Consider the following 26,455-nt stretch of genomic DNA (forward strand, 5'->3'; position numbering starts at 1 on the left):
AGCAGCTTATAAAACATCGCCTTTTTTTTTAAACAAATAATCGCTAATATATGTTCTTTAACATGTGCAATGTCATTAATTAATTTACAGCATTGCCTCTATGGTGATTTTTAATAGATGCGATGGATTACTATAGAGAGCACACCATAAGTATATTTATATAAAGAAAATATTCATTTTATACAAACGTATATTTTCACTTGGTTATTAATGTGACAAATAGCGAGTAGTTTTGAACTGAACATGAGCCAATGAGAGCGCAGAATGTGGCGCAGTGGAGAGATTGGTTTCCGGATTTTGCACGAGTTTTGTGTCAGGGGCAGCTCTCTCTATCGTGTATAGATGCTGAGGAGTGCGGTGTTTGCTGACTCTCCGGGGGACAGAAACAAAGACAATCTCCTTGATGTGTTTTATCGACGGATTGATGGTAAAGAAAATGATTTAAATCGGATGTGCTGTAACCGAGTTTAACGAGCTCCTTGGTAAGTCAATTTTCCTTGTTAATTATCACAAATCAAATCGTTATTATTGTTGAAGTGGAAGCAAGATAAATTGAATTCGTGAGTGATTTATATATATAAAAAAGTGAAATGCTGTATTTGGTACATAACAGCTAATTGTGTGCTCAAGTATGTGATGAAAAGTTGTCAGCCATATATAATAATTAATGTACTATGTTGGAAAAATTGTCACAGACATTGCATATAAAGAAAATATTCTTTATTTGAAAAGATACATGTACATGTATTCAGAATACTAGAGTTCTGTGAAATTTGAATGATGTATAGTGATTGCTAACTTTATTGTATGTTGTTACAATGAAGATATTCATGATATTTTTATGACCTTGTTTGTTCAAGGTCAGGTTTTTTTGTTTTTCTTGTTTTGTCCTTTTCCAAATTCGATTGCTGTTCTGTCTGAGGTGACGAGATGTTCCGATGCCTGTATTCTGGATTTGTCCCGGCCTTCCAGTGGTTTTGTGGAGGGTTTGGGCTGGCGAGCCTCCCTTGAGTTGGTTCTTGGATTTTCTGTGGAAACACAAGTCTTCCTGAACTCTGCGAATGGTAGGAAATCGAATAATTCTTTTTCTCGTTTCGGATGGAGATGTACTTTTCCCCTCTTCGACAGAGAAAGACATTTATATCTCTACACAAACTATTTGAAGGACTGTTTTCCTTGAAAGAAATTGAGGGTTTAGAGATCAAAGGACATTTTATTTCATTGAGAAGTGTCAGTTTTTTTTGTGTTGGCAAGTGTGATATATTGTTTTGGTTTTTGATACTTGAACACTCATTTTTGGTGAATCGAACATCAAGTAAAGGTGAACGAACAAACTTACCTTGTTGAAGACCAAAGGAAAGGGTTCACGAAACCTGTTAAAACACAAGAGTGATAGCAAAATTTAGAAATAAGAATTTCATTTTTGAAAATATTTTTACTTTGTTTTCATTATTTCACATTGATTCAACTTACCTTTTGAATGCTGTCATACAAATACAATGTTGTTGTTGCATCTTTCTCAGTAGCAGATCTATTCTTCTGAAACACTGGTCCATAGATTGTGAGGACAACTGAGATGATCACTGGCGTTTCTCTCCCCTGTATCATAGACATTTACACCACATGCTGCATCCGCAAAGCCAACAGAATTGTGGGTGACCCCACACACACAATCTGTCCTGTAGCATATTGTATTATTTGCACCGTATGTCTTGCACACTATGCGATAGCTAACACATTTTTTTTTATTTATTTAGCCCTCTGTCGTTTTGTTGTAGCACCATAGACTTGAAAAACATTGGTTTATTTCACTATGTACTGCATCAACTTTATATAGTAGCTTCTATAATAGCTTCTTGACTTGACCGTGTACTGCGGTTACATATAAGAAAGAAAGAAGCAAACTTTAATCACATACAGTGAGAGAAACAATTATTTGATCCCCTGATGAATTTGATGGTAGGTTTATTTAGAGAGACAAAATATCAACAAAAATCCAGAAAAGAAACTTTAAGTAAAGATTATGAAATAAGTTGCTTTTGATTGAGTGAAAGTAGTATTTGATCTTGCAGGCACTGCAGTATCTTAATTCATTATGACAAAGTGTACAACCAATGGTTTTCGTGGTGACTGTGGTTCCAGCGCTGATCCCCAACCTTTCTCAGAATCATTCTTACACCACGAAGTGAGCTCTTGCAGGGAGCTCCAGAGAGAGGCCGATTTGAATGCCATCTTGTATTTCTTCCATTTTCTAATTACCAACAGTGGTGTCTCTCTCCAAGCTTTTTGGCTGATGGTCTTGTAGCCCATTCCAGCCTTGTATAAGTCTATAATCTTGCCCCTGATGTCCTTTGACTATTTGGTCCTGCCTATAATGGTGGGGAAGTTTAAATAGAAGAGACTGATTCTGTGTCAAGTGTCTGTTATATGCTTAAGTTAAGATTAGGAGTACTTTCCTAAAGTGACACGACTAATTTGTGTGCCTCATGGGAACAAAACCGGTCTTTGGGGTCAGAAATCATGCTGGTTCAAATACTTATTTCACTTGATCAAATTCAAATTAATTTATAACCTCTCTTTCATTTCTTTTTCTGGATTTTTGGTTGATATTTTGTCTCTCTCTGTTAAAATAAATCATTCTTACCATACAGTTCTCGACCATTAATTTCTTTTTAAGGAGGTAAATTTACAAAATCAGCAAGGGGATCAATTTATTATTTCCCCCAACTGTATACATTACAGCAAATGCTGTACAGTTAGTTACAGCAAATTATTTTCTTTGTATATCTGAGAATGTTAGGAGGTTTGGTTCAGAACACAGGGTCAGACACAAATGCAGAGATGGTTAAGGGCATTGCTTAAGGGCTGGGGCTAAAACAAATGATTTTTGCTAAATCTATTTTTCATTTAATGAACATTGTGTCATATTCTACACCTGCCCACTCCTCAGTCACGTAAGCATCGAGGCTTATTTCCATCCTCCATGATTTGATGCCTGCACCGTTTATGGTCAGAATGGCTGTTAGAGGGTGCACAAGAACACCACCATTTGCAGCATGTACAAAGAATATTCATACAATAATAACACCTATGTAATGGTAAAAACATGCGTACCATGTATATTGAGTGTTTTAATAACCAGAACAGCAAGCACCTGAACCAGGCTGTTCAGAAGGAGAGGGTGCGTATACTCTAGTCTGTATAAGCACCCGCTGGACGCCAGCCGCTGGGCATCTCCCCTGCTCTGACATCACAATCCTGCACTCATCACATAATCCCACCAAATGACACATTCTGGGTAAATTATACAATCCAGCTTATAAAATGAACTTAAATCAAAGGAATATAAACAAAAATTAAATAAAAAGATTTGATCTTGCTTTGCTAGGGGACTTAAAGCTGCTAAGTGTAGTTGGTTTTTACACAAAATTAAGATGTGCTAATTTACTACGACTACCAATATGTGCTTAGTGTGAAGTGGTAGCTCCGTGGTTAAGGTGTTGGACTACTGATCAGAAGGTCGTGAGTTCAAACCCTTGATCAGTGATCAGTCAAATAATCATTCAATAACAATTAAATGCCTACTGCGCTTGTAGTGGGAGTGGTTTAACCACTCAATCACCAAGCTTTGAAAATGGAATGAAGCTATGTAATGCACTGTGTAAAAGTCTAACACAATTGTTATTAATAATAATATTGTCTTAGAATTAGATGTATGTATGACAAGCATTAATGGGTTAGTAGTGTTTTGTGTGACCGCTGACCTGTGGCAGGAATCCGGTCTCCAACAGCAACACGTGGGCCGCTAACACCAGGCAGTCCGAGGCGCTGTTGCACTGCGCAGTACTGTATAGTGAGGCTAGAGACTGAGGAACTTTACCTTTCTCAGCCTCACTGCACAGCTCAGGGATGAACAGTGCTTCCTCTTCAGCCTCACCTCTGTCCAGATCAGTATAGTCGCATAGAAAAAATAAAATAATAATTAAAAAAGCATATAAAATACGTCCATATGTTTATTGGTATGAAGGAAATACTTATGTAATTACAATTTTTTTAAAATTTAAATATATTTTTTTTTGTCCAAACTATACATACAATTTATTTATTTTTCAATTTTTCAATAATAACATTTGTTATTGAGAACAAAAAAACAAAACAAATAAAAATAAATAAATAAATAATAATAATAATAAAAATAATAAAAGAGGTTTGGAATTATGAGAGTTACATCTAGTCGAACGCCAATGTAACCGGCCTATCTCTGGCTACTGTTAGTACTCTGCGTTGTGTAACAGAAGACTTGAACTGGAACTGGGAGAACTGGAACTGGGGAGTTTATTCTGGACAGATTAATGAGTACAGCATAAGAAATAGTGATGGGAAGTACAGTTCTTTTCCACAAACTGGTTCTTTTGGACAGTTCGTTTTAATGAACCAGTTCAAAAATCCAGTTCACCAGTTCTTTTACGTCCAGACGTAATGACGTCATTCACATTGACGTAATGACAAATTCCTTCATCCGCTGCCAGCAGATATTAATACAATCAATTTAACACATCCGAAAAGTTTGTTGTAATCATAACTTTAGTTGAATACGTTTCTTACATTTAAGTTTTGCAACTAACAATATTGAAAACAATATTATATTAGTTAGTTAGCTTTTAAATAATGATGGAAATTTATTGACATGGAGAATTTCTGAATAAATTTAAAATACCAGGTAGACCTAAAGTATTTGCTGTTGTAATGGATGCAATTCCCCAAAAAGTATTGATCCTTCTGAGGAATGTTTTACCGGAGGAAGATCTAAATTTTACAGATATCAACGGTAAAATATATTTATTGTTAATACAAATATTTTACAAAATAGTGTCTGAAATAACTATATTAGGAATATACTTAATATTGTTTATCCTCCAGCTCTTTTTTCCTGGTCTTCTGTGTTTGAGGATGTGAATTGGCGTAAAGCTTGGTGAACAGTGGATTAATTCTATGTTAATAATAAAGTAAAAGAAGTCTCTTTTAAAATAATGCATAAAACATATGCTGGAATGTTTTGAATGTGATATTGATTACTCCTGTCATTTCTGTAAAGGTGAAAAGGAAACTATTTTTCCATTTGTTTTTCCATTGCATACATACAAAAATATTTTGGATTGAGGTGGAGAATTTAACTAAGAAAAAATTGAACATTGAACTGCAGTTGAGTGAACTCGATATAATGATACACTTTAATGATCATGAGATTGAAAAAGAGAAGGCATATTTCATACAATTGTTAATATTAATAGGAACATTTCACATTCATAAAATGAACTGGTCTGACTTTAAGCCAAATTGTTTTGCTTTATAAATGATTTCAAGCTTTATGGTTCTGTTTTGTGTAATTGTCGAAGTAAAAAGGCAATTCGAGCTTATAATATTGTAAGCAGATATGATGTATAGGGTAGCACCTTTTCCTTTTGTTTGTTATAATGTTGTTCTTGTCCTATGGCATTGTTGTTATTTCTTTTATTTTAGTTGCTGTATATTTGTACTTTAAAGAATATATCTCATTGTATTGTTGGTTTATGGCATTAATAAAAATAAATAAATAAATGTCTCAGTTCAGTGTACAGGAGTTACATATACTCCGGGATATTAGTTTATTTAGAATCAGAGGGGCTGTCAGGCATGACCGAAAGTGAGTAACTTTAGTAACTTGTGGATCAGCGCTGACTCAAGACGCGAATTGTTTAGAACGAATCAGTCCGATTTGGTGAAAAGAATCACTAAAAGGTTCACTAAAAAGAATCGGTTCAAAAGAACGATTCCTTCACCGCCATCACTAATAAGAAAACAGTCTGTGTGATTTTCCACCTCTCCTCAGCGCTCTCATCGCGGTCTCAGTAAACATCACAATGATAACATACAAACAATATGCATGAAACACTTTATAAATAACATTAATTAATCGTTACATTTGTCAGACGCACAGAATAATCTCCTGCAGCTAGTTTTAAATCAACCATGAATTAGGAAATAAACAGACTGATACAAAATTGATAAAACATTTAAAGATAGAACAAATGTAAATCATACCTGGACATATTTATGAGTACAGCGTAAACTCTCTATGGTTTTCCAAATGGCAGTTTTTAATTCGTTAGATCACCTCAGTCTGTCGGCGCTCACGCACGCACACACGCACACCAAACAGCTGTACTCGGTAATAAAACCATTGAATCCAATCCATCCATTCATAAAACACTTCCTAATACATTTATAACACTGTGAACAATAATATTAATGCATATTATTAACTTAAACTTTTCAAAACTTTTACAGGCCTATATTGAGAGAGCACCGCTAACTGCTTACCTCTCCTCAGCGCTCTCAACGCGGTCTGAGGACGCAGCGCGGGCTGAACAGGAATCACCACGCAAGATATATATACAACTTTTTCAAAAATGTCGAAAATAAGATACAAAACAAAACAATGTTTTTGTGAACAAATTAATACTAAATAAATAATTTATTTAAAAAAAAAGAACTCTTAACTCTACAAATGTGCTGTGCCGATTCTGAATCGATCCCGAATCACTTCCAGCTCCATGTGTCAGTCTTTTGGAATAATTGAGTCTAACTGGGAGTCATTCGCCCAGTCCAGTTAATATGTTAGTAAAATAATGTGAAGATGAACCAGCAAGTTTGTAAGAGAGTAATTATCAATTGAGTGCTTTATTATCGTCCCTAACCCACGTAGCCACGTCATACTGCAATAAAACAGTAGATGACGCATGAGTTATTGTTACCAAGTGCTTCCCTAGTTATATAAACGTTACATCAGCCAAGAAGAGAATGAGACTAAGCAGATTGGATTTTTTTTAAACATAAAATTTTTATAACATTCATCTCATGAAGTTTGAAATTAAATGGTTTGCTTTCTACAAGCTGAAAACTTCCAGGTTTACCTGGTCAGTCTATGTGAGGACAATGTACAGGAACCTACTTTACCAGAAGACAATATAATCAAATGTAGAGAGTTAAAGCACACTGAAGAGTAGGCTGGTTCACCTTCAATTTAAATAGGTAAGCCCTGCCCCCAATTCACACCTTAAGGGAGACTGAAACTACTCCTGATTAATCAGCTGAGAGAACAACAAAAACCAACACTATAAAAATCAACAATGCTATAGAATATAACACGATTCAAATCACACTACTCTAGAACAAAGTGAGTTAAGCAGATAGTATACAAAAGACAGGAACCTACTTTACCAGAAGACAATATAATCAAATGTAGAGAGTTAAAGCACACTGAAGAGTAGGCTGGTTCACCTTCAATTTAAATAGGTAAGCCCTGCCCCCAATTCACACCTTAAGGGAGACTGAAACTACTCCTGATTAATCAGCTGAGAGAACAACAAAAACCAACACTATAAAAATCAATGTAGATGAACCTAAAAGACTAAGGAAACTAAGAGGTATCGGAGAAATATATTTTGTTGCACCACGATTTAAGCTAGGATAGAAATAGTTTAAATGAATCAAACATTACAAGATGGAAGACTACAGAAACTGCATTTTCTGACAATGTCTGACTTCAATAGCCGTCACAGTAGTCAGAATCTATTTGGGATTCCTAAAGCCTAGTACATCTTCCAAATCTGACAAGTACAGTATGTCGTGGATGTGTTATTGAGGCAATGCATATGCCTGTTAGAGTGTCGTCCCAGAAGCAGTTTGTCAAGGCGGAGGTAGACGACATCATCCCAAATTAGTTAATTGGTGACTACTGTTCTCTTCAGTGGAGACAGCTAGCCCACTAAGACAAGACACACTGGTCCACAACTGGCCTCTTTGTCTCTTATACACATTTCCGTTGTCACAAATGGATATAAAGATTTGGCATGTTTGGCCGCATTATTTGCTTGTGTGTGTGTATATCAAGAACTGCAACCTTGTCCCGGGAATGCTTCTAATCACAGTTCTTAGAGTACAAGCCTTCCCACAGGGAAAGCTAGCAGTGAAAATTCCTGATCTAGAATAACGGTGACATTCATTACAGTGAATGTACACCATGGATGTTAACTCACTCTAAAAGGTGCAAGGCATCTTTGTCCACTACATTTTCTGAAGAGCCAGCCTGGTGTGGGATTTCCCTCTTGTCACGGAGTCCCTTTAGATCTCTTGCCAAACTAAAATGGATTTCTCTAAAAACTGCCTTTTTGCTAACGGTTGCCTGAGCAGAAAGTTTCCTTTCAGAAAGTCCAGAAAGGAAAACTGCATGCTTTGGCAATAAATTCACATTGAATGCATTTGTGGCCAGATGAGTCTGGCATGTCCTATGGCCATGTCTATATAAAATTAACCAATGCAGCATGTTCCTTCTTATAACCACTACACTACATAAAGCTACTGATGCTTAATGCTACATGCTATTCTTAAAGCAGTGTCTCCTCCTCAAGGGATTTACTAAAAAGTATGCACTGCTGCTTCCTAGACATCAACATGACCTTACTGCAGGTTTTACACTACTTCTGTGGAATGAGATGTGATGGTTATTAAACCATCTTAGACCTATGGGTGGTAGGTTCCACATGACATAGCAGCATTGTGCCCCCATTTCATATTCACCTCCCCTGGCCCACTTGGAGGGCTGAAATTTATTCTGGCAAGATTTCCTTTCCTTACAGGGTAAAATGTATGATCTCTATCCCTTCAAGGTCTATACATGTCTATGCACATGCAGTCAAAGAACCACAACTGCATGCATATCATGGCATTCATATGACTGATATTTGCAATGGTTTGCTTTACATATTGTAGAAAATGGAATGTGAACATAATTGTTTTTATTGAAGTAGTGGATGCTGTCTGAGATTTTCCGCACTGTTGTTTTGGGTAGATGCCTTGGTGGACATGGAGAAGGCGATGAAGAATAAGAAAATATATATTCATCAAAAACACTGGATTACATTATAAGATACAGTTTATTGGAGTGACAAATTTAAGGACCATAAAGGGATATCAAAAATAAGTATAGGCAGAAAAATGTCTGAAACATAATGAAATGCATAGCTTTGCATTCATTTGGCATAACTCTAGATTTAGGAGTTGGTAAAATGACAGTATTTTTTTTTTTTGAAGTGTTTAGATGAAAGATTCTAAAATACTACTGGAAGATGAAATTCTGTCTCATGCACAGGTTTATAAAAGCATTGAGATACATTTGTAGTGTTTGATCTGTAAGTAATTAAAAATAATCACTTCATAATTTACACCAGCAAATGAGCAATTAATGATTCCAGGCTGTTTTGCAGCACTCAGGTCGATCTTGCCAAGCAGCAAGAAACCAAATTCCAAACCATGAAGTATTTACTAGTAGTTTAAACAGAGTATGTTCTGTGTACAAATGTTAGATCGCTACAGAGCTACACCTCCAAACTGGAACTTCCCCTTGGGGATTATATCCACTTCCTGAAAGAACCAATTAGGGTTTGAGTTTTATTTCTTCCTTCTATTTTTAAGTGGCTTATATGAACTTATAAATTCATTCTGGATTTGAAAAAAGTTAGTAATTACAGTGAACTAATTAAAACACAAACCACCCCGATTAGCATTTTGTGAATTGCATGTTTTTTCCCCTTCAGATTGTTACTCCTATTACTGAAATAAATCGCTATCTATATAAAATAAGGTTAATCCTCTATTATTTCAACTTCTGGCCAAATTATATCCAGCAGCAAGCTCTCAATCAGCACAGAAGCTACCAACCAGGGAGGTGCAGGTCAACAAGTGCTTCTTCAGAGACATGTGAGGTTTTCAAACTGTTGTGATGGTGTAAAACACTCTAATGGAAGCACTATTTTTTTTTTTGCAAGAACTCAAACATTAATGATAGGAATTTTTATATTTTAACTTTGGTTAATTTTAACATGTATTCTACAGTATGCAGACTGTAACTTGTTAGCCACAGACTCTTGGTTATTGAATTCGCAACAAAGAAAAAAAATACTGGTTATTCCAGCTGCTTTAAAGTAACGTCAGTCACCAGCTCAGCTGTCGATGGGACACTTGAAACACTGAAAATAGACATTGCATAATTCCTCAGAGTGAGAGCAGTAAATGGACAATGTTACAGGAACTGATTAATTAACCTGAACATGCTTTTTTGTGAGTGTTTGTGCATTCAGTACAAATGACAAAACTGCATTAACACAGATCAGTGATGCACTGTACAGTTTAAACGGGGTACTCTGCATTTAATATGCCATGAATGGGGGAAAAAAACAAAAACAAAATTTAATTGTTCACATCAGATTGTTTCATTTCTAGAAGAGCACTTTCATATTCCCATTCACTTCAAAATAAAAACAAAACTATTTCATGACAAAAAAAGAAAGCAAATTCTAAGTCATTAAATAAAATCATCTTGGAACAGCTTCATTACAGAAACCTCGTTGTAACGCTCAAACATCTCTTTAAATTTTTTTTAAACACCTACATGAAAGAGCGCTCACAAATACAAAACATTGCTATAATCATAGTTCATATAGTTTTAAGCGCCAAAATATATTTTTTCCTTGTTTTGAACAAAATTTGTCTCTTCCAAATCCCATTCTGCTGTGAACTCTTAGCTCCCTGCCTTGTCTGGTTGGCCAATCACAGATGTCCGTCTCCAAATGGAGAGTGCTAGTGATCGGTCTGGTGGGAGCGCGTCCTCACCAGAGTCCCCTGTAATCTGCATCTCATTTCCCCCTTGGAGCGGAGACGGCCACAGATAAACTTCTCCTTTAAGTGCAAAAGCAGCTTCTATTCTAAGCTCGGCCCTTTTGTTGTACGTCTTGAAATTGTCGTGGTGTTACAGCTTGGCTTGCTGAAAAAAGGCCTGAGAGGAAAGAAAGAAATTTGCAGACGGTTATTCGGCATAAGTATGTAGCAGCAGTCAATTTCCTAACCTTGTGTAATGTTTTACACTGTAGTGAGTGTTATTTATTTATTTTTTTAAACAACCTCCTTGGGGGAACCTTTCAGGTTCAGTATGTAGTACAACGCGTAAACAGAGAGGCAAAAATCTCCGTGAGTGAACCGGTTTCACAGAACCACATGGTCTGCAGCATTATTCCACTTATACCACAGTAAGTTACCAGTGATTAGTGTTTTATTTACTCATGAATTATACATCACACCGTTTTAATGTTTAAAAGTAAGATTTATTTTCTCTGGTCTCCGTTTCTTGCTCTCAAAACACAACCTGTGATTTTACTTATAAACCAGAGAGAGTGTAAAGTCCTCTGTCCTGAACACTTTCCCATACAAGGAACTTTATTTGAACTCTGAAGCAATTATGACATAATAATCGCTTGGTAAAACACGTCATCACCTTTTACTTTGTTAAACAGGATTTCAAATATCACCTACGTTCGTCTTAGATCACGCAGTGTCTGTGTTTGAGCAGTTACTTTGAAAATAGAGTATTAGAATGGGTGCATTAATCAACCCTGTGCGAAATGTTTGCACACCTACCAATCAATCAGATTTGAGAATTTAATGGCCCTGTAGGCCCTGAAGGCAGAATAAGAAAATTGTGATCCCTGTGTTCAACTCGGTGGCAGTGAATAACCTCCATGTACCTTTTTGGAGTGACAGAGTTAGACTGGGACAATTGACATTAAGACTTAAGACAGAATGGAACAAAGTCCATTGTCCATTTCAGGCCCTGGTGGTAATTCAGAAGTTATTGGCACAATGCAAAATCTCTCATGAACAATGTGTTAAATCCATTAACCCTGAATTAAATGTCAATAATTAGGGGTTAAAGGTTTGTACACACATCATGCATGTATACATGTCAAGTATCATTATACAATACATTTATGTGACTCTCAACCAACTAACCAAAAAACTAACAACGTGACTAACTTAATTAGCTTGTAAAGACAAAGAGGAAGAAATTAAAATGCATGAGATACCTTCATGTAATTTTTCAGAACCTTGGTATCAGGCTGTTGAAGCACTTGACAGGCCTCCTGTAATATATTTAAAAAAAAAAAAAAAAGTCAAGATTGCAATAAACCAAAGGTTTCTGAGCAATAAAATTAAGCCATACACAAATGACAACACTCGAGTGACAGGATACCTGTGTGATCTCAGGTGAGACTTGCAGAGAGGGCAGGTATTCCTGCTGCAGAAATTGAATAAACTCTGGCCCCTGGAGCGAGACACAAACGGTTAAGTACAGAAGCGATGAGAATCGCCCAATTTCTACCATGAGTGAGATTAAAAGTTTTCATAAATAGCTCCATGACTCACCCTCTTGAGATGAATCATTTTCAGCGTCAGCGTACACTCGGACATGGTCTGAAAAGCACAGGTTTGCAACGATCACTCAAAGTTTCATCCGATTCTGTCTCTCATCGGCTTTTTTCGATCGCCGAGACTTACCAGTACAGTCTGTGCATCTGACAGGTCGAAGGTTGGTTTGAGAGGAGCCAGGAAGCACGCTGGGACAATGTGCTTGTAAATGAAGTCTGGAAACCCTACTAAACCGTCTTTACCTCCTGTGTATAATAAAAATAAAGACAGACAATCGTGATGGTTTAAAGCACCATAAGCTTAAAATACTTACTGAGCACTTTATTAGGAACACCTGTAGGCCTACACGGTCATGCAATTATTTAAACAGCCAATCACATGGCAGCAGTGCATCATCTGTTACTTTAAGAATAAACTGCTTGGATGTTTGTAGTGAAAAGGCCACATGCGTGTAGAAATAGAGCACATAACAAAAAAGTTGGTTTAGCTGCCCCGGCCTGCAGCGCCTCTCGAGTTTAGCTTACCCCAGAGCTCCACCAGTCTGGACAGTATTATGAAACAGGTCTTCTGGGCAACAGGGTCAGGGAAGTCCACTGCTCCCTGAATAATGGTGAATAGAACACGCTCTATATTTTCAGCACCTGGGAAAAAAAACACAAACAAACAAAAAAATTTATTCAAGTGTGAAATGAAAGCTTTGCTTATGTAATGAATTGTATGTTTGGGGTATTTAAAAGACTCACCCTGGTTTGCCATGACCTCGTTCATACCACTGCTGGCAATGGTCTGGATGAAGCTGAAGTAGCTCCTCCTCAACATCTGCTTTTCCAGCGCTGCAGTCTGGTCGTTCTCTTCTGCTGGTCGAGATAATACTTCAAAAATGGCCAGAACCAATGGCATGAAGACCTGCTGCAAGAACGGAGACACCTGGCTCTGCAAAGGCAAACACACATTAAACTGGACGTCAGATTTATGATTCAAAATGTTATGAGATTTTGTTTTTTTATTTAACACAAAAGATGGCTTGATCTACTTTTAGTCTTCAAACACAAATCTACTGACTCAAACCTTTTGGGGTTTCTATAAAAAAAAAGACCTCTAAATAAATGTGTGTTATAAATTATTATAAAAATGATACTGGACTTTTTCCACAGCTTATTTTGTTAGGAAGCCTTCTTGCCATTATTCTACCATAAACAACGCAAGTGCTTCAGGCAACTGACACTCGAGTCTGATGTTTTCTTCCTGTTAAATTTTCATAAGCTTTATTTTAAAAGAAATAAGTTTAGTGCTACTGTTAGTCCCACAAATCAATCCTAACTTAGCTGGGCTTTCTTCCATCAGCCCTAAACAAGTGTCCTGCTCTGGATTATGCTAAGATTTTTTATATTTTTCAATATCCTGTTTGTTTAAATTCTGGTCTATTCAGGAATACTGCAGAACAATTTGAGCCCAAAATGATAAAACATCCAACAAAAAGAGTTCTATAAACAGCACACCTTGAACTTGGCTGTGATCTGGCTGATCAGGGGGATGAACTCCTGCAGGTCCTTGGGCTCACAATCCTTTAGCATGTGTTCGCTGGCACTGGGGATGAAAGGCAGGACCTCCTCCTCAAGGCAGATGATCATGCGGTGGAGGAAGGAGCGCACGGCACTGCGTAATGTGCCCCGCTGGACAGGACAGCTCAGTGCAGGCAGGAACGTCTGCAGGCATTCCAGATAGACCTCAGAGCAGCCACACAGCTTCACCGTCTGCTTATTATTGAACGCCTTGCTGGTGCGGCTGAGAGTGTGAGAGAGAGATAGAGATAGAGAGAGACTCTTTATGGGTTGAAGAATTGTGGTACGATTCCAAGTTTTGTTAGATTTTAAAAAAAAAAATGTTTTTAAACCACCACACACTGGATCTAACACACACTTGGGCAGGGGTTTTGTCTAAGCACATTAATGAGACAACACTTCCCACTTTAGAACTTTTTTGTTGTCGGATTTGGGCCTGGAAGTTCTTTCTTAGTTTCTTTTACAGATGCCATCTTGTGACAATGATGATTTTTTTTTTAGCCACAAAGAATGAATCAAAGTGCCAACATTAATGTCTCATCATATGATCTGACTCATGAGTAACTGATGTGTTTGGGTTTTTTTAACTCGTGAGGTTACCATACTACATGTTTGAATTCTAAAAAATACATATCATTGTATAATTAATTTGATTTCAGCATCATGTGTGATGTCGGACGTGTGTGGGGTGTAATTTTGAGTAAACGGTGTGGGATATACCTGGCAAAGCCCACAGCGTGACCGAGGCAGTCGCCCAGCACAGTCTGTCTCTCCTCATCACTCTCCTGTGTGAGTTTGGCCAGCAACAGGCGGAAGGCCTCCATGAGCGGTGCGAGCAGACTCCGCATGAGAACCCGTTTGCTGTCAGCAGAGCTATCGCTGTTTACGATCAGAACGCCAGCCGTCTCGAACATGAACAGCTGATCGTCGCTGGTCAGGAGCGCAGGGAATCCGTTTTCCTGGAAGAGAGCAAGAGATAAGCATATAGTTTTGCTTGTGTGTGTGTGTGTGTGTGTGTGTGTGTGTGTTTGAGAAAGACACTTACAGGAGGAGTTAATGCCAGAAGGTCCTGTATTCGGTTTAGAATATCTTCGATATAGGAATTCATGTGTTTACTGTTGAGAAAAAAAAGGAATAAACCAAAGGAAAAAAAGTAACAAAAACAATGCATATATTTGTTCACTCAAGTGATGCTTCTGAAATTAGTTTTTTCACTTTAGATGGCAACATGAAACGTTCCTCATGCCCTAGAGGCTGCGGTTGCCTGGAGACTCCAAACTTTTCAAGATTCATTCCCCAATTCAGATGAAAATGTAGGTTAGAAAATAAAAAAATCCACTTCCCTTTTATTTAGCAACAAAAATAACACAGATAATGACAACAGTGTGTGTCTACAGGCATGTATAAATAACTAGAACAGTCTATAGCTTCGTCTTTTACTGATGTGAACTCTTAACACTTGAGAGGATTATGGCAGTGCTAACAGCATGTGTGTGTGCGTCCAGCTAACAGACTTACTGTAATGTTTTTATGAACCTGGAGAAAAGGTAAGCCACTCTGCTGCGCACCTTCGGACTGCTGTGCCTCAGGCCACGATGATCTAAAAACGCCATCTGCACATAAACACACACACACACACACACAAGGATGAAAACAACTTTCATTTAAACTTTATTAGGCAGATGAAGGGCAAGTGGAGTTAAAGCTTACCAGGACAACTGGAATGTGCTGAGGCTCCACGATAAAGAACTTGTCATAACGAACAACAGTCTCGAAGAACTCCAGGGTGACCGACGTGTGCTGGTACTCGCTTACGCCACTAGAGAGAAGCTACAGAGACACAGAAATGGGCAGAGATTTAAAAAAAAAAACCCCAAGTCAAAACATCCCCAAATGGAGATAAATTTCTTCCGACCCCAAACCTTTAATGCATCTTTTGACTTCCAGAAAATTCCAGACTCATAATGCAACATAATAAAATTGTCATTCACCACAATGGCGGAACTTTTCACTGTCATTGCGACTGTCGTTATGAGCTTTGGCTCAAATTAAGGCCTTAAATTCATAATTATTACAGAAACGACAGGAGATTAACACAAAATATGACAAATAATTAGGTCTGGGTTCTGATATTGTGTAATTCTAAATAATTTGTATGTGAACAGTGTTGAGGAAATAACATCAGTTTAGAGGGTCTGCAAAGTTAATTTGGCAGGTAAAGGGCTCCAAAAGGTTTGAGAACAACTAGAGTAGAGCTTCATGACATCAGAGCTCTTTAAACTAATCAGTTCTCATATAGCTGGAGCAATGAGGCTTCATCTTACCGTCCTCATCATATCCTGTAGAGTGCTGGCTTTCGCAGCATCGCCACTGAAATGAGCTCCGTGAGATGCAGGTAAAGCTTCACCCAACATGAAGAACAAACGAATCGCCACCTCCACCTCCATGAACCGGGCCGTTTGCCAGCTCCTACACACACACGTCACATATGCAGCAATGAGTTAGCATGGCTTTTAGGATGGCTGTGTGAGTGTGTGGGGTTGAATTCAGGTCTTACTGCATGGTGCTGGTGAAAATTCTATGCACAGATTCCAGTAAGAGCTCAGGTGAGACCTGAGCCAGACGGTCCAGCAGCATCTTCATCTGCTTCCTGTACTCCACAAACATCGCCTCATCTTCACCCTTGAAGACAAAATTTTAGTTTAAAATAAAAGAGTGGTTCATAAACCTTCCTGTTAATGTTTTATGTTGATTCTTATGGATGACGAGAACGGTACCTCGTTTTCAAAGTTGTACTCGTCGTCATAGGTCAGTTTTTTCATAACAGCCATCATGATGGCCTGTGCCAAAGCAAAGAGAAAGGTCAATGGCACCGCGTTCTATCATGGGAGCCGAGACAAGTGACTGAACTGTGATTTCTTACCTCAATATTACTCTTCTGCTGATCAGTGAGGACAGGAAGCTGTGATAGAGACAAGAAACAGCACTTAAATGCATGAGGTATAAGATGCGACTGTAACTCTGATCGACTATGTGTATAGGGAATTGTATATCATTGTTGTACCTTTTTTTTAAACTTTCGACATCTACTGAATCTAATGTGACAGAAGTATGTACACCACCATAAATATAAACATATCCCAATTTAATTTCACTTAAAATAAACTACAATATACTATAACAATGTATTTAAATAAAACACAATATCCAAAAAAACAAAAAACACCCAGCACCCCACAATACTATAATTTATCTCTTATATGCTTTTCAAATATATCTAGTATAAACAGACTCCATTTAGTGCAGGCAGTCAGAACAAAGGTTCTGTATGTGTGTGTGAGCACATACCTGTTTGAGTACATGTAAGTAGTCGTAACAGAAGCCCACAGTATTCGCTGAAATGTCATCATCCTCATGCATAAGGAGCTGCAGCATCAGAGGGATTTTGACCTCCAGAGCCTGCAGGGTTTCTGATGCAACCTTCATATCTCCAGTTTTAGTTAGCTTGGTCCAGCTTAACACCAGAGCCTGACCCATTCCATTTATCAGACGTGAGAACTTTGCCAGGAAGTCCACGTCCTCCTCCTGAGACACATGGCACCACAATTTGTTTACACACCATTACTACTCTTAGCTGCTTGTGTCTTCTTCCAATATAAAGGTGTTGTATTTTTTTGTTCCCATTATACAATACACACCTGCTTCACGTTGAAGAAGCCGGCATTTTGCAGGACTTGTGAGAGAGACTCCACTAGCTTTGTTTTATCCACCGGGTCCATGCCCTTGTTAACGATCTCAAACAGACAATCACATGCCTCTTCTCTCAGCTCCTCCACTGACATATGACTCAGCAATAGATTCACAAACCTGCATTTAATGCAGTTAAAATCAATTCAATTTATTTCCGAGATCACAGAGACACAAACATTGAGAAATGAAATGAAAGTATTGAATACACAATCAGAGGCGAGCACAAAAGCAGTCAGAGGGTAACATGTAGGAGTTCTGACCTGTCGTTGGCGATGAGGTTGAGATCGATCCAGGACACGTACGCTCCCACTACCTCCAGGCACTGGCATGTGAGTTCACAGTGACTTTGCTGATACGTCTGTAGGATCTGGTACCACGACTCTACCAAAGCTGGGATACAGGTCTCTCTCATGCTGTCCTTAATCAGTGTGTTCCTGCGGGTCTCCTGCAGAAATAAACCACTGATGATCTATGGAGGTTAAAGATTCAAAGAACTGAGTTTGAGACAAATTCACATTTTCACATATATGAAGAGAAGAACCACAAATTTCATATCTTTAATTTCAAAAAAGCAAAAAGCTTCTACCACTTATTTATTTATTGTTTACTAGTCATTTTAGACTTTAATGCTTTATGGAGATTGTGGGCATCACCAAATGCAAATTCATCCATGTACACACACAGAAAATCAGTGCTTCTGAAATTTCTGTATGTGGTTGTTAAATGAGACTTAGCGTAATATCCATAAGCAGAGGGTACTGTAATTTAAGAAAGCGGACAGCACGCAGCAGAGTGCTGATAATGAGCTGTACCTCTGGGGTGTGCAGGATGTCCCTGTCCACCACCTCGGCGTCAATGGCCATGAGTGTGCGCAGATAGATGTCCAGGCCGTGGGGGTTCAGGCCCACCAGTGACAGCACATCAAAAAAGAACTTGGGCCACAGCGTCAGGTACTCCATGACAAAGGTGAGCGCAAACACCTGCGCAGCCTTGTTTTTGATGAACGCCTTCTCGGGCTGTGTGCTCATCAACTGTGTTCAAAAACAAGATTATAAACCACTGAAAAACCGGTAGTCTGCTCAGCTACCAATTTCTTCTCTACTTACAAAGTGACATTAAATATACATGGCTTTAACATAGTTGTTTAGCAGTATTGGCATTAGCACTGTTAGACACAGATGCAGTACTTGGTTACATCTAGAACAGTGACCACACTAATCACTGTTCTGAGAGTCATCAACATTGGTTTTCACCCACAATAGTAGCCGACTGTAAAAGTGCATAAAAGTAGCTCCTGTGCTTGATGTGCTCTGACTGAGCAAACAAAACAAGCATCTGTAGACAAGTTTATTTTTTCCTCCCCACTTTGCACATGACGTCACAAGGTAATGGGAAAGGATGTCAACGTGACATGCAAATAATCGCTGTACCAGCAACTAGCTGCGTAACATTACTAACAACTTCCCCAACGTCAAGGATTTGATTAGGAAAATAAACTCCAGACTTATGATCTCAGGACAATTTCGTCAATGGCAATGAAGCCAATGTTCAGCAAATTAGGTCAATCCACCACCATGAACAGTAAAACACAGCAGCACTTTTTATGGTTAAAATACACAAAAAAAACCACAACTCAATACATCTTTATCTAAAAGATGTATTATCTAAATTTTAATGCATTTTTTGTTTGGAAGAAAGCGATATGAAAAGTCTTTCACACCTGCAACTGGAGCCATTTCATCAAAGTCTCTCTAATAAGCTGCTGCTGAGCGCCGGTGAGTCTTGCATGTCTGTAACACACACACACACACACACACACACACACACACACATAAAGAGCTTATTTGTGCTGCTCCTAGGCTATACCAGCACTCAAGCACTTGTTTGAGCACTTGAGTTGAGACACATTAAAAACAGTTGCAGCCTTACCTGTATTTGATCTGATGCTCCAGCACTTGAAAACAGAAGAACTTCACATGGTCATCACTGATGGAATAAAAAACATCTTTAATGTTACACCATTCTGACAAAGCAACGACAGTGATGTGAAAAAGGGTTCAGCCATCAAACCTGGATTACTCGCAGAAACATTACATCTTATGTCTGAAAGCTACAGAAAAAGGAGTCCTGATGAGTCCATTATCTTTAATGCTATAATGACAAGGAGGACTCAGCATTCTTAACTGCTGCACACAAATCAGTACCAGAAATCAATTGTTGCAGCCAAAAATGCTTGAAGCTGCTGCAGCTTTTTTTTTCTTTCCAAATTTGCATTAAACTACTTGAATGGTTAAAATTCAAGCACAGGACCTTCTTTTAACTTATGAAAAGTGAAAAGACATATAGAAGGTCTTAAAATAATTACTGTACTCATGCTCTTCACATGTGAATTGTAGTTATGTCATGACATCTCCTGGTCCAAATCTGCAGAAAATCTGCAGATTTTCAAATCAATTTTGAAATTTTTTAAAATATATCATGGAGTTTCCTTAATTTTGTGTTAGTTTCTGTGATCACAAAACATGCAAAATCCTGGCGGGGCTAATTAATGAGAGGAAAGTGATGAGATTCCTTAAAGAAAGCAAAAGCTTTTCAGGAAACTTATCTATTCTATTAAAAGAATCACAGAGAGACATACTAAGTTATTTTAGTTATCATCTTAATTTTGTGATTTCAAATATTAACAAAATAGTCAGTCAATCTGATGCGCCTCAGGATGATGCGGTCTAGAGATTATTTTCCACTAATTTCAGACAGAAAGAGAGCCTCTATGGTGTTTTGACTTTTCTTTTACCTCTCCCCACCCTCCCCTCCACCCCCCCCACTGTACCTCTCCCCACACTCCACTCTACCCTCTCCCTTGTACCTCTCCCCACCCTCCACTCTACCCTTCCCTCATCCCACCCTCCCTCTTCTCGACCCCCTTTCATCTCTCCCTCCTTTACCCTCTTACTTTCCCTCCTTTACTCACCCCCGCTCTCCTTTCCAACTCACCCACTCCCTGTCCCTTCTCAAAACTATTTTGAGACCAAGAAACGGACGATGAACAGCTGAATCAATTCCTCCATAGCAAAAAATTGCATGACTGAGGACAGGCATGGGACAGATCATGTTTAAATCTGAAACTAAATCAATCATTAAATCGTATTATACAGTGCTGTTAGGAGAGCAACCCTCTCCTAACAGCACTGTATAATAAGATTTAATGATTGATTCATGTGATAAAAGAAATTGAGTGGGTCTCACCTGTAGATGCCTTTAGCCAAAGCTCCAGCACAAACCTCCCATCCATCCTGAGATTCTTTCAGCTGCTCAAAATACGCCAGTGCCTAAAGAAAGAGAAACAGAAGAGTAGTGTGTAGCCTTAACGTTGCTAATTTACTAGGTATGATGTTCCAATGCGATATTTTTCTTTTGTGGTTCATGTGTTTTCATGGCAAAGTTACTAATGTGGGAAAATTATCTGACAGGAGTTTGTGCCTTAGTTAAAATTAGTGTCATCACAATTCATGCTGCTGTCCGTCATTAAACAATGTTTTTCCAGTAGGTCGAATGAAACCTAATGACGATGCTTCCTTCATGTTTTTGGACTATTTAGTAAGCGTACGTCGAGCCAGTTAAGATCCCACTTGCAAACTGTGCTCTGTAAGCTCCGCCCTCTGAGTGTATAAAAGCTTACACTGAATATTAAACAAATATTACAGGTGATACCCCTGAGCAGCAAATCTTGTCTTGTGATTTGAGACACTGATTTTATACATATTTATAAATTCTGCTGTCTGCCTTGTATTTAAACGTAGATTATTATTATTATTTTTTAAGATTTGCTAAGCTACTTTGCCACCAGGAAATGTTGACTGAACTCGACAATCAGGAAGGATGTTGCAGATTAACTGGATTCTCTTATTTCCACTGCAAACACAAGCAAGAGAGCCCTGTGTTGTTATGCCATCACAGAAGCACAACCAACACAAAACAATCACACAGAAGCATCGCTCTTTGTATTGGGGACAGTGTTAAAGACAGTGTTAATTAAAGACAGTGTTTTATGAATCAATTTCCCATTTTAATTCATCTTTAAAATCTAGCATCCTCATCTTTTCAGCTTGTTATTGATAACAATTGAGTTCTTGAAACACAACATTCACTTGTAGAGAATAAAGCCACAACAATTTGATTGTCTCCAAGTTGAAAGAGGTTCAGTGACAAAAGGCTTACTGATTACTTACTTCTTGGATTGTATCGTTTGATATAAGGCCCAGTAATAACATTTTCAGAACTGCAACACGTATTTACTTGCTAAGACTCAACACCGTACATTTTTTGTTAGCTGTTATATTATGAATCCTAACTGACAGAAGGTAGTTTAGTAAAACACTTTAGCTACAAGGAGATAATCCCAGACAACAAATTATCCAGTTATATGCTACTGTAGTGAGCATTACATTAAAATGTAAGGAAAACAAGCCAGTATCCCACGTCAGGGGCTATAATTCTTGATAGAGGTCTTACTCTCTGCCGGTAGCAGGCATCAGCGTTGGGGTTCAGTCCCATGAGGGCCTGCTCGTCCATGATGGCGGGGAAAGCCGACTCGCAGGCCATGTGTGGGTTAGCTTGCTTCCACTAGAGGATCTCTCCAGTCTTCTAGGCAAGCACAGGCTTCACACATCTGCCAAACACACAAAAGAACAGAGGTTTAGAATAATGTGGCCAGGAAGATCAGCGATGTGTTGTTTTATTTTGTTGCAGTGGTAGATGTACCCGAAGAACTTAAGATTATAATTATTCAACAGAGTTATTAGCATATTTGTCTGATCACTTGAACAGTTTTTTTCAATCCAAACCTTCAAGAAGAAAAACATGAGAGTGAATAACATATACTGCTATACATATACAATATTTCAGTAATGACTATGGATATTTGGATTATGTTCATTTACATTTTAAGGCATTTGGCAGAGCGACTTACAATTTTATTCACCTGAGCAATTGAAGGTCCCTGTTCAGGGGCCCAGCAGTGTACTCACAGGCAGAGGAAGGTTTTCACATTTATCTTACATTTCTAGAGAAAATTGGAGGCATGAAGATTGAGAACGTTTGCTTTTCTAGAAATGAAGGTGTCTGTGTGATCAAAAACCATTCACAATTTAAAGGAACCACTATATTAGCAACATGTGCACCTTTTAGAGCAGCACAAGTAAACAAGTATGTTGATGTTCACAAAAATGATCACTTGATCTCTGTAACTAACTATGGAGTGCTTGTTGGTGCCAGATTCTGAGTATTTCAGAAACTGCTGATCTCCTGAAAATTTCACACACAGTCTCTTCAGTTTACAAAGAATAATGCAAAGAAAACATCCTGTGAGCAGAGGAACTGCAGGCTGAAACACCTTGTTGCTGAGAGAACAGAGATAAAAAAAAAGAAATCCATCTGAGCTGACAGGAGGTCTAAATCACTCGGCACAACTGCGGGGAGCAGAAAAGCATCACTGCAATAGCAGGAGAACAAAAATCTGAGGTGATCATGAGCCCCCAAATGATGGAACCAACCCAATGTAAATCACAGTTATACTACAATTCTCTGCCACTGCTGGGCCCCTGAGCAAGGCCCTTAACCCTCAGTTGCTCAGTTGTAAGTCACTCTGGATAAGGGTGTCTGCTAAATGCAGTAAATGTAAGAGCCAATCAACTTGCAGTAGTATCTTTCTATTAGAAAAACTAAATGTCAAACCAGGGGTCAAAGAATATCAAGCACAAAAGAGACCGTGTTGGAGGCTGCTTAAAGCAAACCTCAAATCAGTGCCAAGCTGGACAGAGCTAGATGAACAAAAAAAAAACCTACTTTTTTGTAAAGTCCATGCCTCGTATTTTGTGTGAATTGAACTGAAATATGAAAATTGTTATAGCGGTCCTTCAAATAACTATAACATCTGTATTCAATGAAAATTTTGCTCTTATTCAAAATGACTAACATGTCCTTCTCTTTCTCTCATACACACAATATACATATAAGCACACACACACACACACACATATATACATATATATATATATATATATATATATATATATATATATATATATATATATATATATATATATATATATATATATGTATATATATATATATATATATATATATATATATATATATATACATACACACACACACATCTCTGCGTGTGTGTATATATATATATATATACATATATATATATATATATATATATGTATATATATATATATATACACACACACACACACATCTCTGCGTGTGTATGTGTAACATACATACATACATACATACATACATACATTATATATATATATATACATATACATACATATATATACACATACACACACACACACACACACACACACACACATGTATACATATATACATACAGTAGTGGCCTAATGGTTTGATAGTCTGACTTGTAACCCGAAGGTTGTGGGTTCGAGTCTCGGGCCGGCCACAACTGAGGTGCCCGTGAGCAAGGCACCGAACCCCCCCAACTGCTCCCCGGGCGCCGCAGCATAAATGGCTGCCCACTGCTCCGGGTGTGTGTTCACAGTGTGTGTGTTCATTGCTGTGTGTGTGCACTTTTGATGGGTTAAATTCTGAGTATGGGTCACCGTACTTAGCTGTATGTCACTTCACTGTTTTTATAAAAAAAAAATAAAAAAAAAAAATAAGAGAGAGAGAGAGAGAGATACACACACACAATGTGTATGAGTAAAGATGGGAGATTTGTATAAAAATTACAATGCTAATAATGACAGCACATTATGGACTTGTTTAAGTCTCCAAACTTGAAGTTAGTGTCTTGACTTTAACAGAACTTGACTTGGCATAATCTCAGTCTTGACTTAGATCTTACTTGTGACCTACAAAATAATGACTTGCTCCAACGAACAGAGTAAAATGCGAGAAATTCCTATGAATAAATAAATACCTGAATAAACACCTCTGATCCGTCACGGTCCCGGAGAAAGCAAGCTCAGCTGACTCTGTACGTTCTGTAGCATGATGCAACACAGCTACAACATAACCGACCAGTCTCGTGTTTACTAGCTGCAGATATCTAACCAGGGGAGAAAAAGTTCTAAAACGTCGGTTGTCAAAATGGCAGCTCGCTATGATAACATTCACCAAGTTAGTAGTCAGCCATCTAGCTAGCAGGTCACGAACAATAGTTTATCAAGCCTACATCGTGTGTAAACGTTACAGCACTACAGGGAGCGGTACCTTACCGTTATATAAGTGTGTATTGTTATTGTGTTATATTGTGGTAGCTCGAGGCCACGGTTTTAGCCGATTAGCACTGCACATCACACGCGACTCGTCTCTCACTAACGTGGCGTCTCAGAGCGCTCCATATCCGCCGACACAGACACACTCCCTACTATTGTTTATATTTACACCTAATGTAAAATGTATAAGTTAGATAATAGTTAGTAAAACGTTACGTCAACGGACGCACGCACGCGCGCGGGCTGTGGCTCTATACAAAAAAAAACAACAAAAGCCACAAAGTTCTGAATGGATTACAGAGGATATACATTTCACAAACTCCGATTTAATAAACAAAAAGTTTTGACCTTACCCTCGACTTCAGGGCTCCATTGTGTTTTTGTAACTGCCGATTTAGAATGAATTGGCAATAGTGACAAACGCGACGTCTACAGCTCGTGCGGCAACAGCGTGTCGAAACAGCAGAAGCGGAATTGCTGCTTGCGTCATCACTATGCACTCGGGTCAACAGGAAGTAGTCTCGAGCGCCACGTGACGGTTCGTTTCAAACAGACTACTTGACTCCAACGCTTTAACGTGAACTCGGGTCTGTTTTTTTTTTTTTTTAATAGAATTGCTGCATTCAACAACAAATATGAACAAATGGATTAATGCCCTGATTATTTATTTATTTTATCTGAAGAGCACAACAAACGTTTTTGTGATATCTTTTTTTTGTAATAACTAAAGATCACATTTTTTTCATGATGTTCGGATGCATCATTAATCAATCATATATACATAGAGCATCTGTTTTGATTTTTAATCAGTAATTGATTTAATGGTTAAAAAAAATTGTTTAAAACAATACCACAGCCAGCCACTAGAGGGCACAAGAGACATTTTCGCTTTAAAGTCCATCCATATAAATGATCAAATATAAATAAATGGACATCTAAATTAATTTAATTTGTAAACGAGCCTGTCTGAAAAAAAAATTGGACTATTGCCTGAAGGATCTTAGTGAAACACTGTGAGGTTAAACACACGTCACCAACAGAAAGAGCATTTCTCTATTCTCTTAAACCATTGTTGTGTCTGTTTGTACCAGGATCTTTTCCCTACTTTATGTTTTTGCAGGTTAAGTACTGTTTGATGCCCTGCAATAGATTGGGGTTCAGGTCTAAGTCCTGTGCTGTGACTAAAGCTACTGGCTTAGTGGGACAAATGGAAACAAAAAGGAAGGCAGAACAATTAAAACCTGTTATCAAATGTGAAAAGAAATTTAAATCAAGGAAACATAATTATTTTCTTCATTTTGATTATTTCATTTTCACAGGAAATGATGTAGGAAATGTGTTACCCAGATGAAGATGAGGTTCCCTTTTGAGTCTGAATCCTTTCACGGTTTCTTCCTCACATGATCTCAGCGAGATTTACTCACCACCGTCACCACTAGCTTGCTCAAAAGGGATAATTTGATACATTTATATATTAGAAATGTGTACCTGTACTATGCAATGACAATTAAATATCTATCTATCTATCTAAAAATGTACTTACTGAATTTACATATTTTTTAAAGCTCCATTTTCTGCATTGTT

General features: G+C 38.0%; 2 protein-coding genes across 19 annotated transcripts; both read right to left on the reverse strand.

The window, feature by feature from the left end:
• Nucleotides 1–705: 705 nt before the first annotated feature.
• Nucleotides 706–7,277, reverse strand: LOC113653900 (F-box only protein 7-like). 15 transcript variants are annotated; one of them, XR_007144043.1, is made up of 9 exons: nucleotides 6,541–7,087; nucleotides 6,361–6,403; nucleotides 6,082–6,160; nucleotides 4,229–4,340; nucleotides 3,765–3,939; nucleotides 3,115–3,258; nucleotides 1,474–1,599; nucleotides 1,340–1,373; nucleotides 706–1,028 (listed from the first exon to the last, which is right to left on the reverse strand). XR_007144043.1 is itself a non-coding variant. In XM_047819202.1 (6 exons), exons 2-5 carry the CDS (start codon nucleotides 6,087–6,089, stop codon nucleotides 1,365–1,367), a joined length of 318 nt encoding a protein of 105 aa, XP_047675158.1. In that variant the 5' UTR covers nucleotides 6,090–6,160; nucleotides 6,361–7,087; the 3' UTR covers nucleotides 706–1,028; nucleotides 1,340–1,364. The 15 variants fall into 15 exon arrangements, 4 of the variants coding, with proteins under 4 accessions (XP_047675158.1, XP_047675157.1, XP_047675156.1 ...); XR_007144041.1 differs by having other exon boundaries at nucleotides 6,082–6,199; nucleotides 6,361–7,087; XR_007144042.1 differs by having other exon boundaries at nucleotides 6,361–7,085.
• A 2,944-nt stretch (nucleotides 7,278–10,221) lies between these two features.
• xpot (exportin, tRNA (nuclear export receptor for tRNAs)) lies at nucleotides 10,222–26,303 on the reverse strand. Of its 4 annotated transcripts, XM_027163944.2 has the most exons (26): nucleotides 25,225–25,356; nucleotides 24,574–24,702; nucleotides 22,125–22,281; nucleotides 20,859–20,941; nucleotides 19,542–19,598; nucleotides 19,333–19,402; nucleotides 18,425–18,643; nucleotides 17,873–18,081; nucleotides 17,561–17,729; nucleotides 17,211–17,447; nucleotides 16,786–16,824; nucleotides 16,640–16,702; nucleotides 16,420–16,544; nucleotides 16,187–16,331; nucleotides 15,573–15,692; nucleotides 15,381–15,475; nucleotides 14,908–14,977; nucleotides 14,583–14,821; nucleotides 13,800–14,085; nucleotides 13,044–13,233; nucleotides 12,825–12,941; nucleotides 12,430–12,545; nucleotides 12,298–12,345; nucleotides 12,125–12,196; nucleotides 11,958–12,014; nucleotides 10,222–10,873 (listed from the first exon to the last, which is right to left on the reverse strand). In XM_027163944.2, the coding sequence occupies exons 3-26, from the start codon at nucleotides 22,212–22,214 to the stop codon at nucleotides 10,847–10,849; spliced, it is 2,943 nt and encodes a 980-aa protein (XP_027019745.1). In that variant the 5' UTR covers nucleotides 22,215–22,281; nucleotides 24,574–24,702; nucleotides 25,225–25,356; the 3' UTR covers nucleotides 10,222–10,846. The 4 variants fall into 4 exon arrangements, with proteins under 4 accessions (XP_027019745.1, XP_027019747.1, XP_027019748.1 ...); XM_027163946.2 differs by lacking the exons at nucleotides 24,574–24,702; nucleotides 25,225–25,356 and adding an exon at nucleotides 26,215–26,303; XM_027163947.2 differs by lacking the exon at nucleotides 24,574–24,702 and having other exon boundaries at nucleotides 17,873–18,057; nucleotides 25,225–25,375.
• Nucleotides 26,304–26,455: the final 152 nt, after the last annotated feature.

Source organism: Tachysurus fulvidraco, chromosome 10 (assembly GCF_022655615.1).
Source record: "Tachysurus fulvidraco isolate hzauxx_2018 chromosome 10, HZAU_PFXX_2.0, whole genome shotgun sequence".
In the NCBI taxonomy this organism is placed as follows: Eukaryota; Metazoa; Chordata; class Actinopteri; order Siluriformes; family Bagridae; genus Tachysurus; species Tachysurus fulvidraco.

Bases quoted from the DNA above. Each gene is read 5' to 3' on its own strand.
- xpot (XM_027163946.2), bottom strand. From the start codon at position 22,214: ATGGCCTGCGAGTCGGCTTTCCCCGCCATCATGGACGAGCAGGCCCTC. The intron at 17,448-17,560 runs GTGTGTATTGTA...CATGTGTCTCAG, and splicing joins GCTTCTTCAACGTGAAGCAG to GAGGAGGACGTGGACTTCCT. The intron at 14,822-14,907 runs GTAAGTGTCTTT...GCTCTCTTCCAG, and splicing joins TTCTGGCATTAACTCCTCCT to GAAAACGGATTCCCTGCGCT.
- LOC113653900 (XM_047819202.1), bottom strand. The intron at 1,600-3,764 runs GTCAGCGGTCAC...TCTATGATACAG, and splicing joins AGACCGGATTCCTGCCACAG to GGGAGAGAAACGCCAGTGAT.